We start from the raw sequence: 23,247 nt of genomic DNA on the forward strand, positions 1-23,247 counted from the left end.
TTTGTTGTGATTATATTCAGTTAATCATTAACACCATAATCAGGTCTCTCTCTCTCTCTCTCTCTCTCTCTCTCTCTCTCTCTCTCTCTCTCTCTCTCTCAACTGTGAACCTCAGTTTGAAAATACTCGATGTTAAAAATAATATTATCTCAGATTTGTATGGCAGAAATTATATTATCTGAATATGGGATTACTTTATTTATGAGTTTATTTCATCCTGCATATGTATAGAATTACATTTGATCTGCAAAACTGTTTGTTTCAACAGAGATTCATTTTATTAAATAGACTTATCAATGGACAGAGCCATTAACCAATTACTCTCCCTCGGAAAAAATATGATTTTTCTTTTAAACAAGTTTACAGTATTTTATGGTTAAACGTTTTCTTTTCAAAGGAATATTATTCAGTATTGATATCTATCTATGTTTGTCTTAGTTACATAGTTAATTAAACCTTTTTCTATAGAAATTAGTAGTAAATGATGTCAATTAAATTAGCTTTACTGTAGTTCTTGTGTAATTAAATTTGGCACACCAAAAATAATTTTACTTGGACCATGTTCTTCAGTGAACCTAATCTCTTAAAGAATTTAGTGGAAAATAAAATTATTTGCATAAAAAAAATAGATCCTCACTACGATTAAGATTTATGTTTAATTATATATATATATATATATATATATGTAAATGTATGTATGTATATATATACTGTATATATATATATATATATATATATATATATATATATATATATATATATATATATATATATATATATGTATGTATATATATATATATATATATATATATATATGTATATATATATATATATATATATATGTGATGACAGTTTGATTAAAATTATTTTGACGATTACGAATACAACAACAACAACAAATGCAGCCGTTCTAGTCCACTGCACGACAAAGGCCTCAGACAGGTCAATTCATGAGTGTGGTTTGGTCAGGTTTCTTAACTACGCTGACCAGTGCGGATTGGTGATGGGAGATTTTTGTCTAATCGCTCACAGCAAACCAAGCTAGTGTGGGTTGACCTTGACTAGTACAGCTTTGACGATCATGGCGGTATGGAAACCCTTTCACCACGTTAATGTGTCCCCACTCGGAAAAATATTTGGACAAAAATGCATATATAGGTTCTTAAATGCACCAATAAAAGAGAGAGAGAGAGAGAGAGAGAGAGAGAGAGAGAGAGAGAGAGAGAGAGAGAGAGAGAGAGTATTCGTCGATTATATTTCATGTTATTACTGCATCGAACCTCTCAAGCAGATGGAGCATCGCATTAGAGGTGGAGTATCTCGTATAATGGGAGTGTCACGTTATGTTATGTTTGCAGTCTCCTCTTATTTCGGACGCTTGATCTGAATTCACTTCATTTCGGGAGAAACGGAAGGGAAAGATATAACTGTTTACGGAAATTATAATTGCCTCCGCCAAAATTGTTTCTTTGTTTGTGAGCAACTTTACACAAAAACTTATTTACCGATTTTCACCAAACTTGGTTCTCATGTTTGGTATAACCTAAGGATGGATTTGTAATATTTTGGTTAAAGTACATTAAAGTTCAAGTACGCTGGTGTACTTTGAAAATAATTTCAATGTTAAAAGTGGCAAATATTTTGATAGTTTATTTTTTGTTTATGAACAATATTACGCAAAAATTATTGAACCAATCTCAACGAAACTTGTTGGATATGTAGTGTATGACCCAAGGATAAATTCATTATATTTTGGTAGAAAATACAACTATAGTCCATTTTATTTTAGCGAGTCATATTTGTACCGACTCGCAACGGTGCCCTTTTAGCTCGGAAAAGTTTCCTGGTCGCTGATTGGTTAGAATTATCTTGTCCAACCAATCAGCGATCAGGAAACTTTTCCGAGCTAAAAAGGCACCGCTGCGAGTCGGTGCAAATATGACTCGCTAAAAGAAATGGACTATAAGTACAAGAGCAAAATAAAACTGCTTGGCGTGGCAAAGACATGCTACTGAGTGCCCCACTAGTTTTTCATATTGCCAGTAAGATTGGTTTGGCAAAACAATATTTAGCAAATTGTTGTCATTCTTATATTTCTGCTTTTCGCATCTTTTTTCTCATTGTTCATTTCGAGTTTTTGACAGGTAGCTCTGCAAGTTAATGGCTGTTTTGTCTTATTTTTTTATGAAATTGCGCATGTTATGAAATTATTATTATTATTATTATTATTATTATTATTATTATTATTATTATTATTAATATTGATTTTTATTATTATTATTATTATTATTATTATTATTATTATTATTATTATTATTATTATTATTGCTATCTTTTTTATTTCTTTTATTATTATTATTATTATCATTATTATTATTATTGTTATTATTATTATCATCATCATTTGATATTTTTACTATCAATATTATTGTTATCATTATTATTTTTATTATTATTATTATTATTATTATTATTATTATTATTATTATTATTATTATTATTATTATTATTTATATTATTATTATTTCATATTTTAATTTTCATTCTTTAATTATTGGTATTGTTATTGTTATTATTGCTATTATTATCAAGAAGGGTGGTTTCTCTCAAAACGGCATTAGTGAAAGCAATTATGATTTAAACAATATTCTGTTAAAAGTCTTTTCTATTTCTCTTTATATTTTTCTCATCAGCAAATAGAAGTGATCTATCTTATTCATTCCACTCTTTGCTTATTCAGGGGATATTATGTACACTCTTTCCTTCTGGTTTAGATGAGATCCTCTCCATCCTTTTCTTCTAAATCCTATTCTCTCCGATGAGGTAATCGCCTTCCATCTTTTATTTCCTTTTAATTTTATTATTGTTTGTATAGTTGCCCTTCGTATATTATCCTGTTAATCCTCCCTAACGATTTTTCTAGATCCCCTCTTTCTATTAATTGGCTTTTGTTTACATTCGTTATCTCCTTGTCCTTATACACTTTTACCAGCGTCATCTTCATCCTTCTTTTTATCATTCTTCTTCCACTATCATTGATATTTTATATATTTAATTCTAGTCTCCTCATTATCCTTTGTTATCGTTCTTTAATCTTCTATCATATTCTTCTCATATGTTTTAAGTTCACGTTTCTGTGTTATCCTTTCTATGTTAGGGTTCCCTTTCCTTATCCATCCACTATCTTCCCAATCCTTCGTTTTTTAATCTGTTCCTTCTATAACATCCTCTTCATTCTTCTCTTCCTGTTCCATATCCGTCAATTTATCTCCTTCATCCTCCGTTATCCATTCACTTTAATTCTAGTATCCTTTTTATCCTCTCCTTCTCGTTCCTTATCCTTCCATTATCCCCCTTATCCTCTGCTTCGCCTTCGGGCGGTATCATCAAACCTACTTAAATTAAAAGTTTATTTCTTTCAGAAAACTTTTAATCTCGCTTTTAGCTTTCTTCAGCTAAGCCACCAAGACTTTTAAATTTTACCGTATCCACGAACAGCCACACGCTCATGGGTGTGCGTGCGGACACACAGCACGGACAGATTAAGAGGTTGCATGATATGCAATCAGTCTTTGAAGTACGAACTTGCTTTCGATGTCGTATGATTTCTGGGAGTGGGGGGGGGGGAGCAGAACATGACTACGGAGGTAAATAAACATATTTACGATCACATATTACACAGACTTATGACAAAAAGGAAGTATTCCCTTGGTGTTGATTTGGCTCATGACACCATTAAATAAACGTTAATTTCAATAAAGAAAGGACAACTGATAAATAAACGTTAAGTACAATAAAGAAGGGAGGGCAGATAAATAAAGGTTAATTACAATAAGGAAACGATAGCAGATAAATAAAAGATAAATAAACGTTAATTACATTAAAGAAGGGACGAAAGGTAAATACACGTTAATTACAAGAAAAAAGGGATAAAAGATAAATAAACGTTAACTAAAATAAAGAAGGGACAAAATGAAAATACATGTTAATTACAATAAATAAGGGATAAAAGATAAATAAACTTTAATTACAATAAAGAAGGGAGAACACATAAACGTTAATTACAATAAAGAAGGGATACAAGATAAATAAATTTTAATTACAATAAAAAAGGGATAAAAGGTAAATACACGTTAGTTACAATAAAGAAGGGGTAAAAGATAAATAAACGTTAATTACAATAAAGAAGTGATTAAAGGTAAATAAACGTTAATTACAATAAAGGAGCAAAAGAATAATAAACGTTAATTACAGCAAAGAAGGGGCAAAGGATAAATAAACGTTAATTACAATAAAGAAGGGACAAAAAATAAATAAACGTTAATTACAATAAATAAGGGATAAAAGGTAAATAAACGTTAATTACAGTAAAGAAGGGACAAAAGATTAATAAACGTTAATTACAATAAATAAGGGATAAAAGGTAAATAAACGTTAATTACAATAAAGAAGGGACAAAAGATAAATAAACGTTAATTACGATAAATAAGGGATAAAAGGTAAATAAACGTTAATTACAATAAAGAAGGGACAAAAAATAAATAAACGTTAATTACGATAAATAAGGGATAAAAGGTAAATAAACGTTAATTACAATAAAGAAGGGACAAAAGATAAATAAACGTTAATTACAATAAATAAGGGATAAAAGGTAAATAAACGTTAATTACAATAAAGAAGGGACAAAAAATAAATAAACGTTAATTACGATAAATAAGGGATAAAAGGTAAATAAACGTTAGTTACAATAAAGAAGGGACAAGAGATAAATACACGTTAATTGCAATAAAGAAGGGATAAAAGATAAATAAACTTTGATTACAATAAAGAAGGGTAAAAAATAGATAAACGTTAATTACAATAAAGTAGGGATAAAAAATAAATAAACTTTAATTACAATAAAGAAGGGACAAAAGAGGAGACACGCAATGAACGAAGGCAATGCTAGTGTTGCCATGGAAACGCATTTAAGGGTACACGGCATTCTTCCTCTTATGGTTTGTCAGGTCGAGTAATGGCGAACGCACTGAGGATATCAAAGCCTGGTATTCCCCATTACTCTCCCCACACCCCCATCTCTCTCTCTCTCTCTCTCTCTCTCTCTCTCTCTCTCTCTCTCTCTCTCTCTGATACTCGCACACATAAAAGACCAGAGTTTTCTCGTTATTTGGTTCCAGCCGTTTTGTTTTTCATTTGAGTAAGTTGGTCTTGTACCAGGACAGCCCGTGGGACGATCTGATCCACAAATCTCTCGTTATTTATCTTTCAGTTTAGTTCGAGTAATTAGTATCATAATTAAACGTTTTCCCTATGAATGTGTAACTAGTCTTGAAACGGGCAGCATTATTCCCATTATCTTTCTCTGAAAGGGATCGTGCATCTGCCGATCTCCTACTTATTGGCCAATATATAACCAAAACGTTTCCTCTGCCTTTCAAACTTTCTTAAATGTGGCAATTTCACTTCCCTTTTCCTGAAGAAGTCAATATCCCATCTTCGTCGATACTTTCCCTTATGACGTTTTGAATAAATTCAACGTTTTGGCATTTGGCGGTGCACGATACTGCATGCCAATGTCTGTCTAAAGTTTAGTCCTTGGTGCACGACCTCGGTATTCTAAGTTCGTGCTGGAAAAGGAAACATGGATATGTATTGGTGGAGGAGGCTTTTGTTGCAAATAGCTTTAATTACGAAAGAAGTCGATTGGTTTAAGGAATTAAACTGGTGTCGCAATTACAATGGTCGCCATTGCATATCTAGAAGGGAGAGATGGCAACGGAAAAATGTTCCATCTGAAAGATACACTATAGAAGAAGAATATTGCCTCTTTTAATTCTCAAATGATATGATACCACTTTCTGCGCCTTCCATTCCCAATCAAAAGGGTAATTTCAATGCAATTGTTTTCTTTAAGCAGCTTAGAATAAGAGAGTCACAAGGATTTTGGATGTCTCAAAGACTGTTTAGTCCATCCGGGGTGACTCCATTTGCTTTTTGGTAGAGCGGTTTGGTTTGAACGTTTAGAGAGTATTTTAAGATCTTACCCAACTTATTCTTTAACTTGTTTACCATGGTACTGTGTACTATATCCGCTGTAAGTCTTTTCCATGTATTTGCTATTTTTTATGCAACCAAATTACCTCATTGAGTGGCGTTGTATCTTTTCAATTGCAGTTTGTATCCGTTACCTCTGACCTGATTATTATTATTATTGTTATTATTATTATTATTATTATTATTATTATTATTATTATTATTATTGCTAAGCTACAACCCTAGTTGGAAAAGCACGATGCTATAAGCCTAGGTGCCCCAACAGGGAAAATAGCTCAGTGAGGAAAGAAAACAAGGAAAAATGAAATATCTCAAAAACAGTAACATTAAAATAAATATTTCCCTTATAAACTATATAAACTTTAACAAAACAAGAGGAGGAAAAATCAGATAGAATAGTGTGCCCGAGTGTTGTAATTCGCATTTGTTATTCTTTTAAGAATTGTGAATCCCTTTAATAAGTGTCCCCTTAGTCGTCAAGTTTGTAGATCCAATAAAATGCTCGTTGAAGTGTACAGTTAAAGAAAACCAGTTCAGAATGATGTGAAGAAGAATATTACTTTTTTTTTTTTCATACTAAAAATAACAGAGGGGAAATTGGCAATCTTTAATGTATGTTTAATGGATAACATCAGACTTTCTTCTACGCGTAGCATGATGTTATTGATTAATCAGGGTGAAGGAATATAAGTTATCCAATGATGCAAGATATCAGGAAACAATAAACGGAGAGAAAATAAAATATCAATCAAGGTATATATACTGAACATGAAGCTAGAAAAAGAGAGAAAGGTAAACTACCCTTTAGGTAAAAAAGGAGAGCAAAATTTTATATCTAGTCCATTTGGTCAAGAAATAAAGAAAAAATAGCCATGAAGCAAAAAAAAAAAAAGAGAGAAAAAAATAAGATATCCCAGAATCAAGTGAATAATAGTAAAGTAATCAATCCACTGGACACAGGAGGAACAAAATAATGCATCCTTGAGACAAGTCAAGGGAATCTCCCCTATGTAGTAAAGAGCAAGTGTCTCTCTCTCTCTCTCTCTCTCTCTCTCTCTCTCTCTCTCTATATATATATATATATATATATATATATATATATATATATATATATATGTATATATATATATATATATATGCGTATATATATATATATATATATATATATATATATATATATATATATATATATATATATATCCCTTCCTCGGGTAGGGGGAGAGGGAGTAGTCATACCCTGGTGAGAGGGTGGGGGAGGGAGAGTAGTCATACTCTGGTGAGAAGGTGGGGGGAGAGAGAGTAGTCATACTCTGGTTAGAGGTTGGTGCGTGGATGTCTATAATGTATCGCACATGTTTCATACACGCCCACTCTGTCGCGGTTTTGATTTTATATCTTATCACTCGCTCTTCCCAGCACTGGTAACTAACTATCTTGTGTTATCATGCTAGCAGAATCTTTATCATATTTTAATTTTTGTGACGTTTTTCCTCGCAAGTCGCTGTATATAAACTCGATAATTGTTTAATAAAGTTCAGTTGCATTCACCTCGCCTCTCTGTTTCATCCTAACTCTCCGCCCGCACATTTAAATATTTAGCCATTGTTTTTGACGGGTCGCGTATACTAGTAGATAATATTATTCACGAAGCAAACAGAAGAGTTGGAAGCAATTATTTTGATGAGTCCCATGTTGGCAGACAGAAGCTTTCCATGAAGCGCAATAAGCTGGAATAAATTAGATTTCTCTGGAAGCTTAATATGGTGGGAAAAAATGAAATTCTCCATGAGGCGTAATATCAATGATATTAACATTTAGTAAAGTTTTATACGAACCGAGCATGAAAACAGTATTAATATGCTAAGCGAGCTTCAATTGAATAAGATTCATATATGTGAAAAAAGGTGAAAAACAGAGAGGTGAATAACACAAAGGTAAATGACCAATTTGATCAATATATGCAGTGATATACATTAATGATAAAAAACTATGGCGATATCCTATTGAACTCATGAGTATTGGCATCGATAGTAACACAGAAAGGGCTGAAATAACTTTTGTATTTACTGAGTAATGACACGTAAAACAAATGGCACCCACTGATTTTAAAGGCGCAGACACTGAAGGCAATAAAAGAAGTATTTTTTTTGGGGGGTGGGGTGTACCTGAATCTAATGGAGTATTGTCAAAATTATAATTGCTTTATATATGGGAAAAGTCAAAAAGAAAAAAAAGATAAAATAAACTAGGATATAAGAAAGCCATGTAGAAAAGATTTTTACTATCGATTTCCAGTAGACCTAACTAGAAAATAGTCTCCCAGATATTTTTCGTGGTTGAAATAACAGAAAATTACACTTTTAATTGTATAAGTGAGATATTTTTGACCTTTAAAATGCAAACGAGGATCAACTCAAAAAAGAGGATGTAGCGTCGGAAGTGTAGTGTAGTTTAGGGTTGTGTTGGCTCAAGTGGTAGCGTCCCTGACTGGTGATTGCCAGATTGGTGTTCGAGACCCGTTCAAACTCGTTATTTCCTTTGATCACTGCAACCTTACCATCCTTGTGAGCTAAGGATGGTGGTTTTGGGGGAGCCTATAGGTCTATCTGCCTAGTCATCAGCAGCCATTGCCTGGCCCTCCTTGGACCTAGCTTGAGTGGAGAGGGCCTTGGGCGCTGACCATTATGTATATATGGTCAGTTTCTAGGGCATTGTCCTGCTTGATAGAGCAATGTCGCTGTCCCTTGCCTCTGTCATTCATGAACCACCTTTAAACCTTTAATTGCGCAAGGGAGAATAGTGCAGATGTTAATTCTAAGAGTAAAGATTTTGAATTTGTTCTGAGCATTTCCGTACAAAAAAAGTCTTGGTAAATTGGGTAGAAATTGAGTAGATAAGAAAATACGTCAATAGAGACAGAACAGCATATTGACAGCGTAGTCCGCAGTCTTTACTGATGTCGTACCAAGGAATTCCTCTTTTGCTAATAATCCATTTACTATCTCTATAAAATATCGTGGCTATTAGTTCCATTCTTCTCGTCTCCACAAATCCGGCATTAGATAAAGATACAGGATTTCTGTGCCCTCGACCTTTATAAAAAAAAGATTAATAAAGAGAACAATACCTTATAGTCATATCATAAAAAAAAAAAAAAAAAAAAAAAAACGTGTAGTGTAAGCATGGCCTGATAAATTGGACCTTGTAGAAAAGAAAAATATGAAATAGCGCTTGTTGAGGAACAAGTAGAATCTACGGAAAAGAGGATTTTTGGTTCCGAATCCTTATTTCCAGGAGTGCAAGATTTCCATACAGAATGAGTAGAAGCCTTATCATTACACCTGTTCTGTCATATTCTGTAACTCTTGGGTCTTCTAGTCCCTGTTCGATGGCAGGTCAAGGTCAAATGTACCTATGACCTGATGCAATATCCAACGACTAAGCAATTTGATTACTCTGCACTCATGCGATTTCTATGCAAATTAAGTTGTTGGTAAAATTTACCCAAGTTTCTCTGAACTTGTAATTTTTTGATGTCCCAAATTAAACTCTTACACAGACTTTAATTTCCACTCAGCTTAAGATATATTGCAAAATAAAGTTGAAAGCAACCTATTTGGAGGCCTTATTTTATTGGATCGTGTTATATTGCCAGTCTTGTGTGCATGCGGCGGTGGAAGGGGTGTTCATTGCAGTGACTGACTTCAGGTTTTGGTGATTTTGTCAATGTCATTGAAGACCAAAGTCCAGGCGAAGACTTGAGCAATAACAATAAGAAAATGATTCCACATATAATATTGATAAAAATTTTCAAGGGAAATTTACAGTGCTGCCTTTTACCAGAGGAGGTTTGAACCCCATCTTGTAAGGGATGCATTTAACTGGGGTTATGTGAGTAAGAAGCGTGATAGGTAACAACGACTTAGTGTAGAAAAGAGTAAAATCTTAACATAAATATTATTATCATTATTAAGAAAAATTATGTCCCTTTTCCATAATTTGAAAAAAAAATATAATCTACATAATGTCAATGTTATTCTTTCATGCAATGGAATTTTCTTTCTCATCAAAAAAAAAAAAAAAATTAAACGTCAGTATAATATTCCTAATTTCAGTTTTATTCTTTCGTGTAATGGAATTTCCTTGCTCATTAACAAAAAGAAAAAAAAATACAACTACAACATGGAACGCTGTGTTCAATGCTGAGGAATTTTTAATTGTTATGAAATGCATTAAACATGAAAATCAAAAAGGGAAAAATGTCCCCTGTTGTATACGAATCCTTACTCTAAATGTAATACAAGCAAAGTTTTCGTCCATTATAAGCGGAAGTCTGACAAATGGAAAATGTCTATCACAGCAGTCCTTCAAGAAAGTGAATGAAGGAACTTTTCAGACCCATGCAATTCCAAAAAAAGAAATAAAGGAATTCACTATGGGACTAAAATTCCACAAGTGGAATCATAAGGGAGTCTTGGTTGGGGAAGTTCTACTGCTGAAATGGGGAATAAGGGAACACTTGACTGAGAAGATTATTACAAAATTTAAAGAATAGGGATTTTCGCAAATATTTAGTTATTAAAATGTCCTAAAAGGCTAATAAAGGTATCGTTGTTTATATATATATATATATATATATATATATATATATATATATATATATATATACACACAAAATATACACTGTATACACACATATGTTTATGTTTATATATATGTATATATATATATATATATATATATATATATATATATATATATATATATATATATATATATATATACTTATGTATATACAGTATATATATATATATATATATATATATATATATATATATATATATATATATATATATATAGTATATACTGTATACACATATATGTTTGTGTATCTATCTATCTATCTATCTATCTATCTATCTATATATATATATATATATATATATATATATATATATATATATATATTTCTTTGTATGTATGTGTGTGTCTGTGGGCGTTGTTACCCTAAATACATAATTGTTTATGATTTTAATAGAGAACATTTGGATGTAAGTAATTGTTAAGAAACAAACTAATCTTGAGAGTGAGAGAATACTGATGCTGACGTATACATTTTTAATGTTGAATGCAGCGTTCTTCAACAGTGTTCTTACAGCTTGCCTTTGAATGCAACACTCTTCAATAATGCGCCTTCAGCGTAACCTTAGTTTAAAGGTCACCGTGAACTTCCTTGCTTGATGATGACTAATCAAAGCTGGTTGCTTGATTGCCATGCAGATTCATTTGCCACTTAGTGATTTGCATTAATAAATGTGTTTTTTAGTAACAAGTGACCTAATCTATTTAACAATGTATTGAAAGATACAAAGTGTGGAATGTGCACAATTTCTTAATGTGTGTATTGAATGTGGTATTATAATCAATGTGCCATTGATTATTAAAAGATGACATTGTAGCTACGTGTTTCCAGTTTATTAGGAAATTGTTGTGATCACTGTATTTTCAGAAGAAAAAAGAGGTCACTCTTGGTTTACAGTCATTAAAGATATTATTAAAGATAGCTTTTCCTTTTTAGGGTAACACACACACACAAACACACACACACAAACACACACACACACACACATATATATATATATATATATATATATATATATATATGTGTGTGTGTGTGTGTGTGTGTGTGTGTGTGTGTGTGTATGTGACTCATGTATTTTAACGTGGTTATTGATCTTAACATATTTTTATTTAATTTCTTTCATTACTTACATATAGCTTATTCGTTATTTCTCTATTTCCATGTTTACTGATCTGTTTTCCTTGTTGGAATTCTTGGGTGTCTAGTATCCTGATTTTCCAAGTAGCTTGGCAAGTGATAATAATAATAATAATAATAATAATAATAATAATAATAATAATAATAATAATAATAATAATAATAATAATAATGGCGTCTACTCTTTGGACTTTGATTGCCATGACAAAGAGGGAACTGTCGATGCATTTGAGTCTACTCTATTTATAATGCATGTAAAAGAGGCCACCCTCTCAAAAAAAAAAAAAAAAAAAAAAAAAAAAAAAAAAAAAAAAATCAAGAAATGTGTTTAAAAAAGTGATGTGTCAGTTTTCCAAAAAGCTGGATCTCACTTCTAATTGGAAGGCATTGCTGAAATTGAAAGTATCAGTGCAGTCAAAACTACCTGAAAACGACATTAAGTACAGTAAAGTTAACTAATTTAAGATAATGCTTCGATAAAATTCGTGTTGCTAATGACATTGTTATGTAAAATTCCCTATCTGGATTTTTCGTTGTAGTTTGGATTATTAATAATCCGATATATTTCCAATTTATTTGTTCTCGAAAAACTACTTTCCAAAATTTTCCATTACTACTTGTATCCAAAATTTGAATCACTGTCAACTACATTATCAGAAAACCTTATGAAATATGGTATTAAACAGGATAAATTGACAACTCTAATAAGAAAATAATGAATACAAGGGTACCCGAAGCTATTCGGAATCTCACCCGTCTTTTCTGAGGGTTATTACTATGCAAGTAGCAGTTGTTGTTCTAATTTAATTGACTTAGAAATAGTTCTCTGGTGGAGAATCGTCTATTTTTCCTCTAATGACTTTTGTTTTTTCAACCCTTATTTCGTATTTCTTTCTGTCGCATGCCTCTAAGAGAATACTAATCTATTTTACGTGTTACCCGCCTCTCTCTCTCTCTCTCTCTCTCTCTCTCTCTCTCTCTCTCTCTCTCTCTCTCTCTCTACTCGGCCATCTGCTAAAGAAACGTAGTGTTTTTGGTGCGTGAATTACCAAAAACATCAAAAGGAACAGCAAGTTCTTACATGTAACTTAAATTTATAGATAATAGAGCTGTATTTACTTTAGAAATGGACTTATTTGGCCTGTAACTACTAAACTCGAAAGGTATTCTAAAATAACAGGGGTTGATTGTTTTAAAATAACAAAAAAAAAAGTTTCTTTAAATCTTGTTATTCGGCATTCTTTAAATAATTCTATAAGTGTAAACGATCTCAGAAGTGAGATATAACATCGTATATTAAAAGGTGGACAATACGTTCAAACCTAAGGAAGACAGAACAATCGAGACAGCTTAATCTCCGATAGCTGTTTCTTCTTCCATCCGTTACTTCGATTTCTCGTTGGATGAAAATGTAATTAAATCCTTTGAATCCATCCATTGGCTTTCAGATTACAACAAACCTATCGGGCGTACAGTAGATCGCGCAATTCATAACTTTCATTTTCTGTTTGTTATGAAATAAAGTCTCTTTATTGTCCTTCTCTATTTGCAATATTGCTCTCATATATGTGAGCGCTTCGTCTTGCGTAAGATTGGATCAAAGATATAAAACACGCTTGATCAATAACCTCGCTCTAACCACCCTTACATATAACGTAGCTCTGACTGCCCTTATATATATATATATATATATATATATATATATATATATATATATATATATATATATATATATATATATATATATATATATATATATATATATATATATATATATAACAACTATTTTGACGTTGTTACTGATATTAAGATATTTTTTCTTTTTTTTCTTTTTATTACTTCTTATATAGTTTATTCGTTGTTTCTCTTACAAGCCTATTTTACTTGTTGGAGCCCTTGGGATTATAACAGCCTGCTTTTCCAACAAGGATTATAGCTTGTCTAGTGAAAATAATAACGACGTTTACTCTTTGAAAGTGAAGTTGCAGTCTTTCTCATTCTGTATTGACTATTTCGGCCATTGCTCCATTGATTATCAGGGGATAGCTCATCCCTCTCTCATTGTAACACCCGATTGGCTACCACTGTCTCATTTCTTTTTGTGAAAATCAGTGGAAGTAATCGGTTTCTCTCCCCTTATTGTCATGCTTTGGATTTTTCCTGTTAATTTCGTTATTCCTGACTCCTACAATCTGCTCTTTAAATGTTCCCCAGAGATTACTTCGAGAAACACCTGCTCCTCTTTCTTTATTCCTATTAATCATGGCCAGGTAAAGAGGGGATGAAGAAATCCATCTCACTGATTTACACATGGAGTGGTACAGTACTTGCCTCTTGCTGGGTAAGACATGAACTACTTCTTGTCTCTCGATCACTCATTCATTCTGCTGTAAATAGTTACCAGAATCGGTTAGAAGTAGATAAAAGGACATGGGGTTAGCCACCTCTCCTATTTAACATGCCTAGATACCTAAATGCTATGTACCTCTTGTCACCAGCTCCTCTAAAGGATAAGAAGTGTATGTTGAAATGTATTTATATATATACTGTATATATATGTATATGTGTGTGTGTGTGTACAGAATGTATGTATGTATGTATGTGTAACCTGATAACACTTTGGAAAGTTTTAAAATCCCAATAAAACCCACCTGACTTCGAACGTAACAATCTCAAGTATCTCCAATAAACCTCTGAAGTGTCTCAACCGAGCAAATATTAGCTAAAAAGGAAGAAGCCACCCAATATTTTCGTGCTTATTGCTAGATCTGAAAATAGCCAAAGGGTCCAAAACTGACGGCTTAGAGTTAGAAAATATAAAAGGAAAAGAAAAAAAAATACAAAGTCCGAAAAAAAAATCAGACTTTTTTTTCCCATACTCTTGGTCAGAGGGAAAAGGCCTTCCTCCTCCTCCTCCTCCTCCTCCCCCCATCAGTGCATGCCTACCATCCCACAAAGGGAATACCATTGGAACCAATAACCCCGACAGGATATACCGTGATGCAGTTCAAACGGGCCTGCAAAAAGTATATAGGTTTTTTGTGGGTAAAAGAGGAAGTCTTGTAAAAAGGAAATTTTTTTTTGTGAGAGTTTTTACAAGGGAGAGGATGTTTTAATTGTACCTAGATATTTTATATATATTGGAACAGCGTCAACATTGAGTGGTAGTTTTTTTTTTTTTTTTTTTTTTTTTTTTTTTAAGTGTCGTACTGCTTCGTTATTATATTTCGCCTATGTTCAGTTGATTTATTTAAATGCAGAAAACTATCAAAAAAAAAAAAATGCAGTAAATTTCAAGTATATTTTTACTGGTGGTACATAATTGACTCCGGGGGTTTTTGTTGGCTTGATCTCATTCTTATTCATAGAGTTACCCCTCGGCAAAGTGCTACACTTTCTCTATATGGATTTCGTATTTTGTTACCGGTATCGTCAGTTTTGTTATTTGTTTATCACTTATTTAGTTCTTTGTTTGTTTCCTCTTCCTTCGTCATTGTATTTCATGCGCGCTTTGATTACCGTGACTTTATCAACTGAAACTTTGCAATAGCATCAGCTAACTTGCAATCTTTAATATTCATTTAACTCTAACCAAGGATGTATTATCATCCTGACAACTTCCAATCTGTGACTCATCTCCCCTTATAATAAAGAGCAAGTGTCTGGCTATATATATACAGTGTATATATATATATATATATATATATATATATATATATATATATATATATATATATATTATTATAATTATTACTAGCTAAGCTACAACCCTAGTTGGAAAAGCAAGATGGTATAAGCCCAAGGGGTCCAACAGGGAAAAATAGCCCAGTGAGGAAAGGAAATAAGGAAATGAATAAACGATATAAGAAGTAATAAAAATTAAAATAAGATATTTTGAAAACATTAACAACATTCAAACAGATATTTGATATATATAAACTATAAAAGGACTTATGTAGTCCTGTTCAGCATAAAAACATTCACTGCGAGTTTGAACTTTTCAAGTTCTACTGATTCTACTACCCGATTAGGATGAAACTTCTGGAGTGCGCTTTGATCCCCATGACTTATTGTAATTCATATGCGTTTTGATCACCACGACTTTATCAATGAAACTATGCAAAAGCATCAGCCAACTTGCAGTCTTTAATATTTATTTAACTCTAACCAAGGATGTATAATCGTCCCAATGTATTCCAATCTATGATTCATCTCCTCTATATAATAAAGAACAAGTTGTCTGGATATAATACATATATATATATATATATATATATATATATATATATATATATATATATATATATGTATATATATATATATATATATATATATATATATATATATATATATATATATATATATATGTGTGTGTGTATATATATATATATATATATATATATATATATATATATATATATATACACTTACACACACACACACACACACACACACACACACACACATATATATATATATATATATATATATATATATATATATACACTTACACACACACACACACACACATATATATATATATATATATATATATATATATATATATATATAATATATATATATGGTCACGCTGAGCGGCATTGCCGGACGTATAACTACTGGGTCTCCCCCCTCCCCTCGTGTAATGGGAGAGGGAGTAATGAAACCCTGGTGAAAGGCGGTACCCCGAGGGGTACACATGGAAACCACAACTGTCACGTCATAGCCTACTTAGGAAGGGGTGGGGGTGGGAAGGGTTGAATCTGTATGTGTAAGCGTATCTATCCAAATATATAGCTGTCATTTTGACGGGTCGCGTACACTAGTTAATTAGTATAGTAGCTATACGCTCACCATTCCCGCAATTTTGTTCTGTCGTTTTGGCATCTCAACTTTCAGTGAAGCTAGGTGATTTTTCTTTTTTTTTTTTCTTTTTTATGCAATGCTTTGTTCTCCAAGCCTTTGATAAATTGTGGTAATCTTTGAATCGCTTATCAAATGAGCTTTTTTCAACCGTCCCTTTTTTAATATAACTAGTCAACTCCACAGATGGATTTTTACTCTGCCGTAAGTTTCCACGAAATACTGTCAAATTCTTGTTAGTTCCTGATCCAGATCTTTCAGGATCCCATATACACCACATGAGAAAAAACTGTTATTTGTCTTCTTTCATAATTCCCTTCATCATTCTGTAGTTTCTACGTACGTAACTTCATCCTTGACCTTCATCTTGACTACTAACGTAACCCTATGTTGATGTTATCTGTAAGGGAAACTCCATTGTGATGACCACAAAGTGGGGTTCCATTTCACTCACACTGGTCCGATGGTTAATGAAGCCCTTGCCTTATCTGTTATTGATATTAGGAATCAAATTAATTATTCAACACTCAGTACGGATTACCGGTCATCGTAACAAAACATCCTGTATTCTCGGTCGTTTATTTACCTCTGATTTTTCAAACCGAAAAACTGCTATGGCAATGTAATTTTTAATGTAATGTATAAACGCCTAAAACTGACACCATCTCCCCTATTTTATAAAAGAACAAGTGTCTGTCTGTATCCCTTTCTGTTCTTGCTCAGCGGGATTGCCAGACGTATAACTAGTCGGCCTCTTCTTGTCCCTCGGGTAAGGGAGAGTAAGTAGTCATAACCTGGTGAGAGGGGATACCCCTAGAGATGCACTCGGAAACCACAACTGGCGTTTTGTAGCTAGGAAAAGGGAAGGGGTGGTGAGGAAGGGATCTGTTTTTGTGTGTGAATGTACGCATATCTATCTAAATATTTATCCTTCATTTTTGACGGGTCGCGTACACTAGTAACAAACATGTATTATCTGCAGCTGGTGAATTTGTCAAGTTCATTCAACATTTCTCTCTCTCTCTCTCTCTCTCTCTCTCTCTCTCTCTCTCTCTCTCTCTCTCTCTCTCTCTCTCTCCCTCCACATCACCTGATTAATAGAAACATTTTCACACGTACAAGTGCAGCACATGTGCGTGAAGGGCCCCCGCAACCGCTTCCTTTGCCAAAACAAACATCTGTCTCCTGGACTGGAACGTGCCACGCCTCCTCTGTCCCTTTAGAAATTGGCCCCAACCCTGCCCGAAGACCTGTTATACTTTATTAGATCGTCTTTGTTTACTACTGTCATTGGAAGAATTACCATCCTTTCTCATTACAAGAAAATGACGCCAACGTTGATGTCATTGGATATCAAAATTATTATTATTTTTTTTTTCAATAATCACCATTTCATTATCATCATTATCATTATTGTGTAAACGTTCACAACACGTATAGTATTAGTTCAGCAGAGTTGAACAGCGTTGGGCTTAGCAGTGTCTTGATTCATAACCATGAGAAAGACAGCTGTTGACACTGCCCCACTGATTCTATCTTATTCTATTCTATTCATTCTATGGTTACCAAGTCCCTTACTCATTCAATGGCTACCAAGTCCCTTATTCGTTCAATGGTTACCAAGTCCCTTCCTCGTTCAATGGCTACCAAGTCCCTTGCTCGTTCAATGGTTACCAAGTCCCTTGCTCGTTCAATGGCTACCATGTCCCTTGCTCGTTCAATGGCTACCAAGTCCCTTGCTCGTTCAATGGCTACCAAGTCCCTTGCTCGTTCAATGGCTACCAAGTCCCTTGCTCGTTCAATGGCTACCATGTCCCTTGCTCGTTCAATGGCTACCATGTCCCTTGCTCGTTCAATGGCTACCAAGTCCCTTGCTCGTTCAATGGCTACCAAGTCCCTTGCTCGTTCAATGGCTACCAAGTCCCTTGCTCGTTCAATGGCTACCAAGTCCCTTGCTCGTTCAATGGCTACCAAGTCCCTTGCTCGTTCAATGGCTACCAAGTCCCTTGCTCGTTCAATGGCTACCAAGTCCCTTGCTCGTTCAATGGCTACCATGTCCCTTGCTCGTTCAATGGCTACCAAGTCCCTTGCTCGTTCAATGGCTACCAAGTCCCTTGCTCGTTCAATGGCTACCAAGTCCCTTGCTCGTTCAATGGCTACCAAGTCCCTTGCTCGTTCAATGGCTACCAAGTCCCTTGCTCGTTCAATGGCTACCATGTCCCTTGCTCGTTCAATGGCTACCAAGTCCCTTGCTCGTTCAATGGCTACCATGTCCCTTGCTCGTTCAATGGCTACCAAGTCCCTTGCTCGTTCAATGGCTACCATGTCCCTTGCTCGTTCAATGGCTACCAAGTCCCTTGCTCGTTCAATGGCTACCAAGTCCCTTGCTCGTTCAATGGCTACCAAGTCCCTTGCTCGTTCAATGGCTACCAAGTCCCTTGCTCGTTCAATGGCTACCAAGTCCCTTGCTCGTTCAATGGCTACCAAGTCCCTTGCTCGTTCAATGGCTACCAAGTCCCTTGCTCGTTCAATGGCTACCATGTCCCTTGCTCGTTCAATGGCTACCAAGTCCCTTGCTCGTTCAATGGCTTCCAAGTCCCTTGTTCATCCAATGGCTACCAAGTCCCTTGCTCATCCAATGGCTACCATGTCCCTTGCTCATTCAATGGTTTCCAAGTCCCTTGCTCATCCAATGGCTACCATGTCCCTTAAAATGGCTACCATGTCCCTTGCTCATTCAATGGCTACCATGTCCCTTGTTCATTCAATGGTTTCCAAGTCCCTTGCTCATTCAATGGCTACCATGTCCCTTGCTCATCCAATGGTTACCAAGTCCCTTGTTCATTCAATGGTTACCAAGTCCCTTGTTCATTCAATGGTTACCAAGTCCCTTGCTCATTCAATGGCTACCAAGTCCCTTGCTCATTCAATGGTTACCAAGTCCCTTGTTCATTCAATGGCTACCAAGTCCCTTGCTCATTCAATGGTTACCAAGTCCCTTGTTCATTCAATGGTTACCAAGTCCCTTGCTCATTCAATGGCTACCAAGTCCCTTGCTCATTCAATGGTTACCAAGTCCCTTGTTCATTCAATGGTTACCAAGTCCCTTGCTCATTCAATGGCTACCAAGTCCCTTGCTCATTCAATGGTTACCAAGTCCCTTGTTCATTCAATGGTTACCAAGTCCCTTGCTCATTCAATGGCTACCAAGTCCCTTGCTCATTCAATGGTTACCAAGTCCCTTGCTCATTCAATGGTTACCAAGTCCCTTGCTCATTCAATGGTTACCAAGTCCCTTGCTCATTCAATGGCTACCAAGTCCCTTGTTCATTCAATGGTTACCAAGTCCCTTGTTCATTCAATGGCTACCAAGTCCCTTGCTCATTCAATGGTTACCAAGTCCCTTGTTCATTCAATGGCTACCAAGTCCCTTGCTCATTCAATGGCTACCAAGTCCCTTGCTCATTCAATGGCTACCAAGTCCCTTACTCATTCAATGGCTACCAAGTCCCTTACTCATTCAATGGTTTCCAAGTCTCTTATTCATTCAATGGCTTCCAAGTCCCTTATTCATTCAATGGTTTCCAAGTCCCTTATTCATTCAATGGTTTCCAAGTCCCTTATTCATTCAGTGCCTACAAGCAGATATTGCCTTATGAAGTCACCTTTTCTAAAAGGTAATGGCAAATGTATCTATTGCAAGTCTATCGGCGGTTGCGCTACTTGTTAGATGTCCAATAAAGAAGATTGAAAGGAACTGATATTATATTCAGTGAACTAAAATGAAACCAGATAATAAATATTATTCACTTCCTATCAAACTTCAATGCTTTCAACGAGTGCCCAAAATATTGGGAGATATGCAATAGTTAAGGTAAATGTATGGGTTTTACTTTGAATTATTTTTTTTTTCTTTTTTATTTTCTTTTTTGTAATATTAGCCCTTATTTTGCAGAATATATACATTCTTGTGTGGTTCCCTTTGAATTTATCCTCATGTTGAGAAGTAATGATAACAGTTAATCAGTGGAAAACAGAGGCACCATCGTAAAACTTAATGATTCTGAATCAGATTATTATAACTATCCCTTATGATTGAAACTAATGGTTAAAAGTTTATTTTTTCTCTAAAGTTACAACATGAATGATAAGACGATCGACACTACGGATAGAACAATCTCCACGGATCTTGGTAATGAAAGATGTCTTGATCGGGATGAAATGGCGCTGTTTGAGTATTATTACGTTAGTTTATTGAGTCATTTTGTGTTGATTATGACATAAAGTATAATGATGATGATGTACATGCGGTGGAGAAGATGAAGACAATGATATTGCTGCTTATGACAACTGCAAGATGAAAATGATAATGCCTATCCCCCCATATAATAAAGAGCAAATGTATGGCTATATATATATATATATATATATATATATATATATATATATATATATATATATATATATATATATATATATATATATATATGTATGTGTATATATATATATATATATATATATATGATGTGTGTAAGTGTATGTATATATATATATATATATATATATATATATATATATATATATATATATATATATATGTATATATAAATTTATATTATATATATATATGTATGTATGTATAATATGAATATATATGCATATAATATATATATATATATATATATATATATATATATATATATATATATATATATATATATATATATATATCCGGTTACGCTCAGCTTTCCCCGTAGCTAGGGTAGGGGGTAAGAGGGAATAATCATACCCTGAAGAAAGAGAGGGGGTTGCGTGTGTGAGCATAATATTTAGCCATCATTTTTGTCGGGTCGCGTACACTAGTATCTAATAACGATAATCTTCAATCATATTACAAAATCATGGCCAATTCCTACGTACGTAAACCTCTAGCAGTAATGACTACTGTTTTACCAAAGTGAAGTTACCACTGCTCCTGATTTCATGCAACATATTTACGCGTATTATGGAAGCAGTGTATATCATAAACACCCGGGAGCACTTCCTCGTTTTGAGGTTTCAGAAATTGCTTGCATGTAATTACGGTTTCTCGAATTTAAGATATAATAAGAAGTTTTCACTTGACTTTTAATGTTTTGGATGAATCATACAAGTCTGGAAGAAGAGGGAGATTGAATTCATGGTTGATATTTGCATAATTGGAATACATTTATTCCTTTTCCTTCCATCTAGTTCATGTTTTCATGATTCACAATTTTCACCATTATCATTATTTAATTCCTTCTTTTAATGCATATTTTCGATGAAACCTGCTGTGTCTCTTTACTGTATTTGATTTTTTTATTTAGAAACATTTTTATTTCTCAGTCCTTGAAAGATTCTCCCTGCTTACATGCTTCCCAATTTCTTAAACTTTTTTTAATTTGACCGGCTGTTGTTTGTTGGTGGATCATGATTAATTTTTTATCATTTAACTTCTAACATACATGGGTAGTAATGTTACCCTTCAAGTAGTAATAAGAATGCTCCCAATATTTAACGCCAATTTAAGAGAATGTTTTTTTTTATTTCAATATATCCAAGATTTTTGTAATGATTCAGTATAAAGGGATTTGGAAATCATTGCTCCAAAATAGCACAAGCTCAGTGGAAATAAGAAAACTATTAGTGAACGAAATTTAAGTGGAACTTAACCTGGTGGAAGATCCTAACTGTTTCTCATCAGAGTGAATCAGTCGTTATTCAAGACAATATCTGCCCTTTATTGACTCTTCTAAAAGGTAAACACTGATTTCTTAAAACATCAAGTAACGAAACTAGATACAAAATAACCAAACCGAACCTCTTTTTCGTTCGTTCAGCCATTTGAATGCCAGTCTTGTTGACATTGGTTTCTCAGCCGCAAAGATTGGCCTCAATCTGAGTCTCGGGCGACCTTTCTATAGGTTGACCCTGGCCCTCTTCAGAAATCCCATAGCATTCGTGCTCGTAAGGAAACCTTCACCATGGAAGATATTTACCACAAGGAAAAATTAACCGTGAAAGAAAGGTTTCATCATCAAAGAACTGATATAAAGAACTTTATCAGGAAAGTAAAATCTCTTTGGGAACTTTCGACAACAGGAACTCCAACATCACAGCAACGTCAAAACTATTAAAAGGATATTTGACAATATAGCGATTCCGTTTCATTTTTCTATGGAAAGAAGGCCTGAATCATTATTACTTTACTTTGGCAATAGCGAACGAAATATTTGCCTGATGGGAGCCTGATGAGTGCGTTTAACGGCTAAACTCGAATGAATTAGCAACCAATTAAATTAATCATTAGGCTATAATCACAAAGCATTCTCTTTCATCGTTCGATTAGCGATTTGCAGATGAAGATCTAAATTCCAATAATGCTGCTTAAATTATCTGTCAACTGTGTAATTATTAACATTAGCTCGGGTGAACTCCCAGCATGAAAATTAATTCTCTCTCTCTCTCTCTCTCTCTCTCTCTCTCTCTCTCTCTCTCTCTCTCTCTCTCTCTCTCTCTCTCTCTCTCGT

General features: G+C 33.9%; 2 protein-coding genes across 2 annotated transcripts; one reads left to right on the forward strand and one right to left on the reverse strand.

Annotated features, from left to right (window-relative positions):
* Positions 1–18,274: 18,274 nt before the first annotated feature.
* Positions 18,275–19,237, reverse strand: LOC137645524 (uncharacterized). Its single transcript, XM_068378329.1, has one exon. The coding sequence runs from the start codon at positions 19,235–19,237 to the stop codon at positions 18,275–18,277; it is 963 nt and encodes a 320-aa protein (XP_068234430.1).
* On the forward strand, positions 19,236–20,426 carry LOC137645525 (uncharacterized). The gene has a single exon (XM_068378330.1). It carries the CDS (start codon positions 19,236–19,238, stop codon positions 20,424–20,426), a length of 1,191 nt encoding a protein of 396 aa, XP_068234431.1.
* Positions 20,427–23,247: the final 2,821 nt, after the last annotated feature.

Source organism: Palaemon carinicauda, chromosome 8, assembly GCF_036898095.1.
Source record: "Palaemon carinicauda isolate YSFRI2023 chromosome 8, ASM3689809v2, whole genome shotgun sequence".
Lineage (NCBI taxonomy): Eukaryota > Metazoa > Arthropoda > Malacostraca > Decapoda > Palaemonidae > Palaemon > Palaemon carinicauda.

What these genes read in the sequence shown, in the direction of transcription:
- LOC137645525 (XM_068378330.1), top strand. Translation starts at nt 19,236, where the DNA reads ATGTCCCTTGCTCGTTCAATGGCTACCAAGTCCCTTGCTCGTTCAATG.
- LOC137645524 (XM_068378329.1), bottom strand. Translation starts at nt 19,237, where the DNA reads ATGGTAGCCATTGAACGAGCAAGGGACTTGGTAGCCATTGAACGAGCA.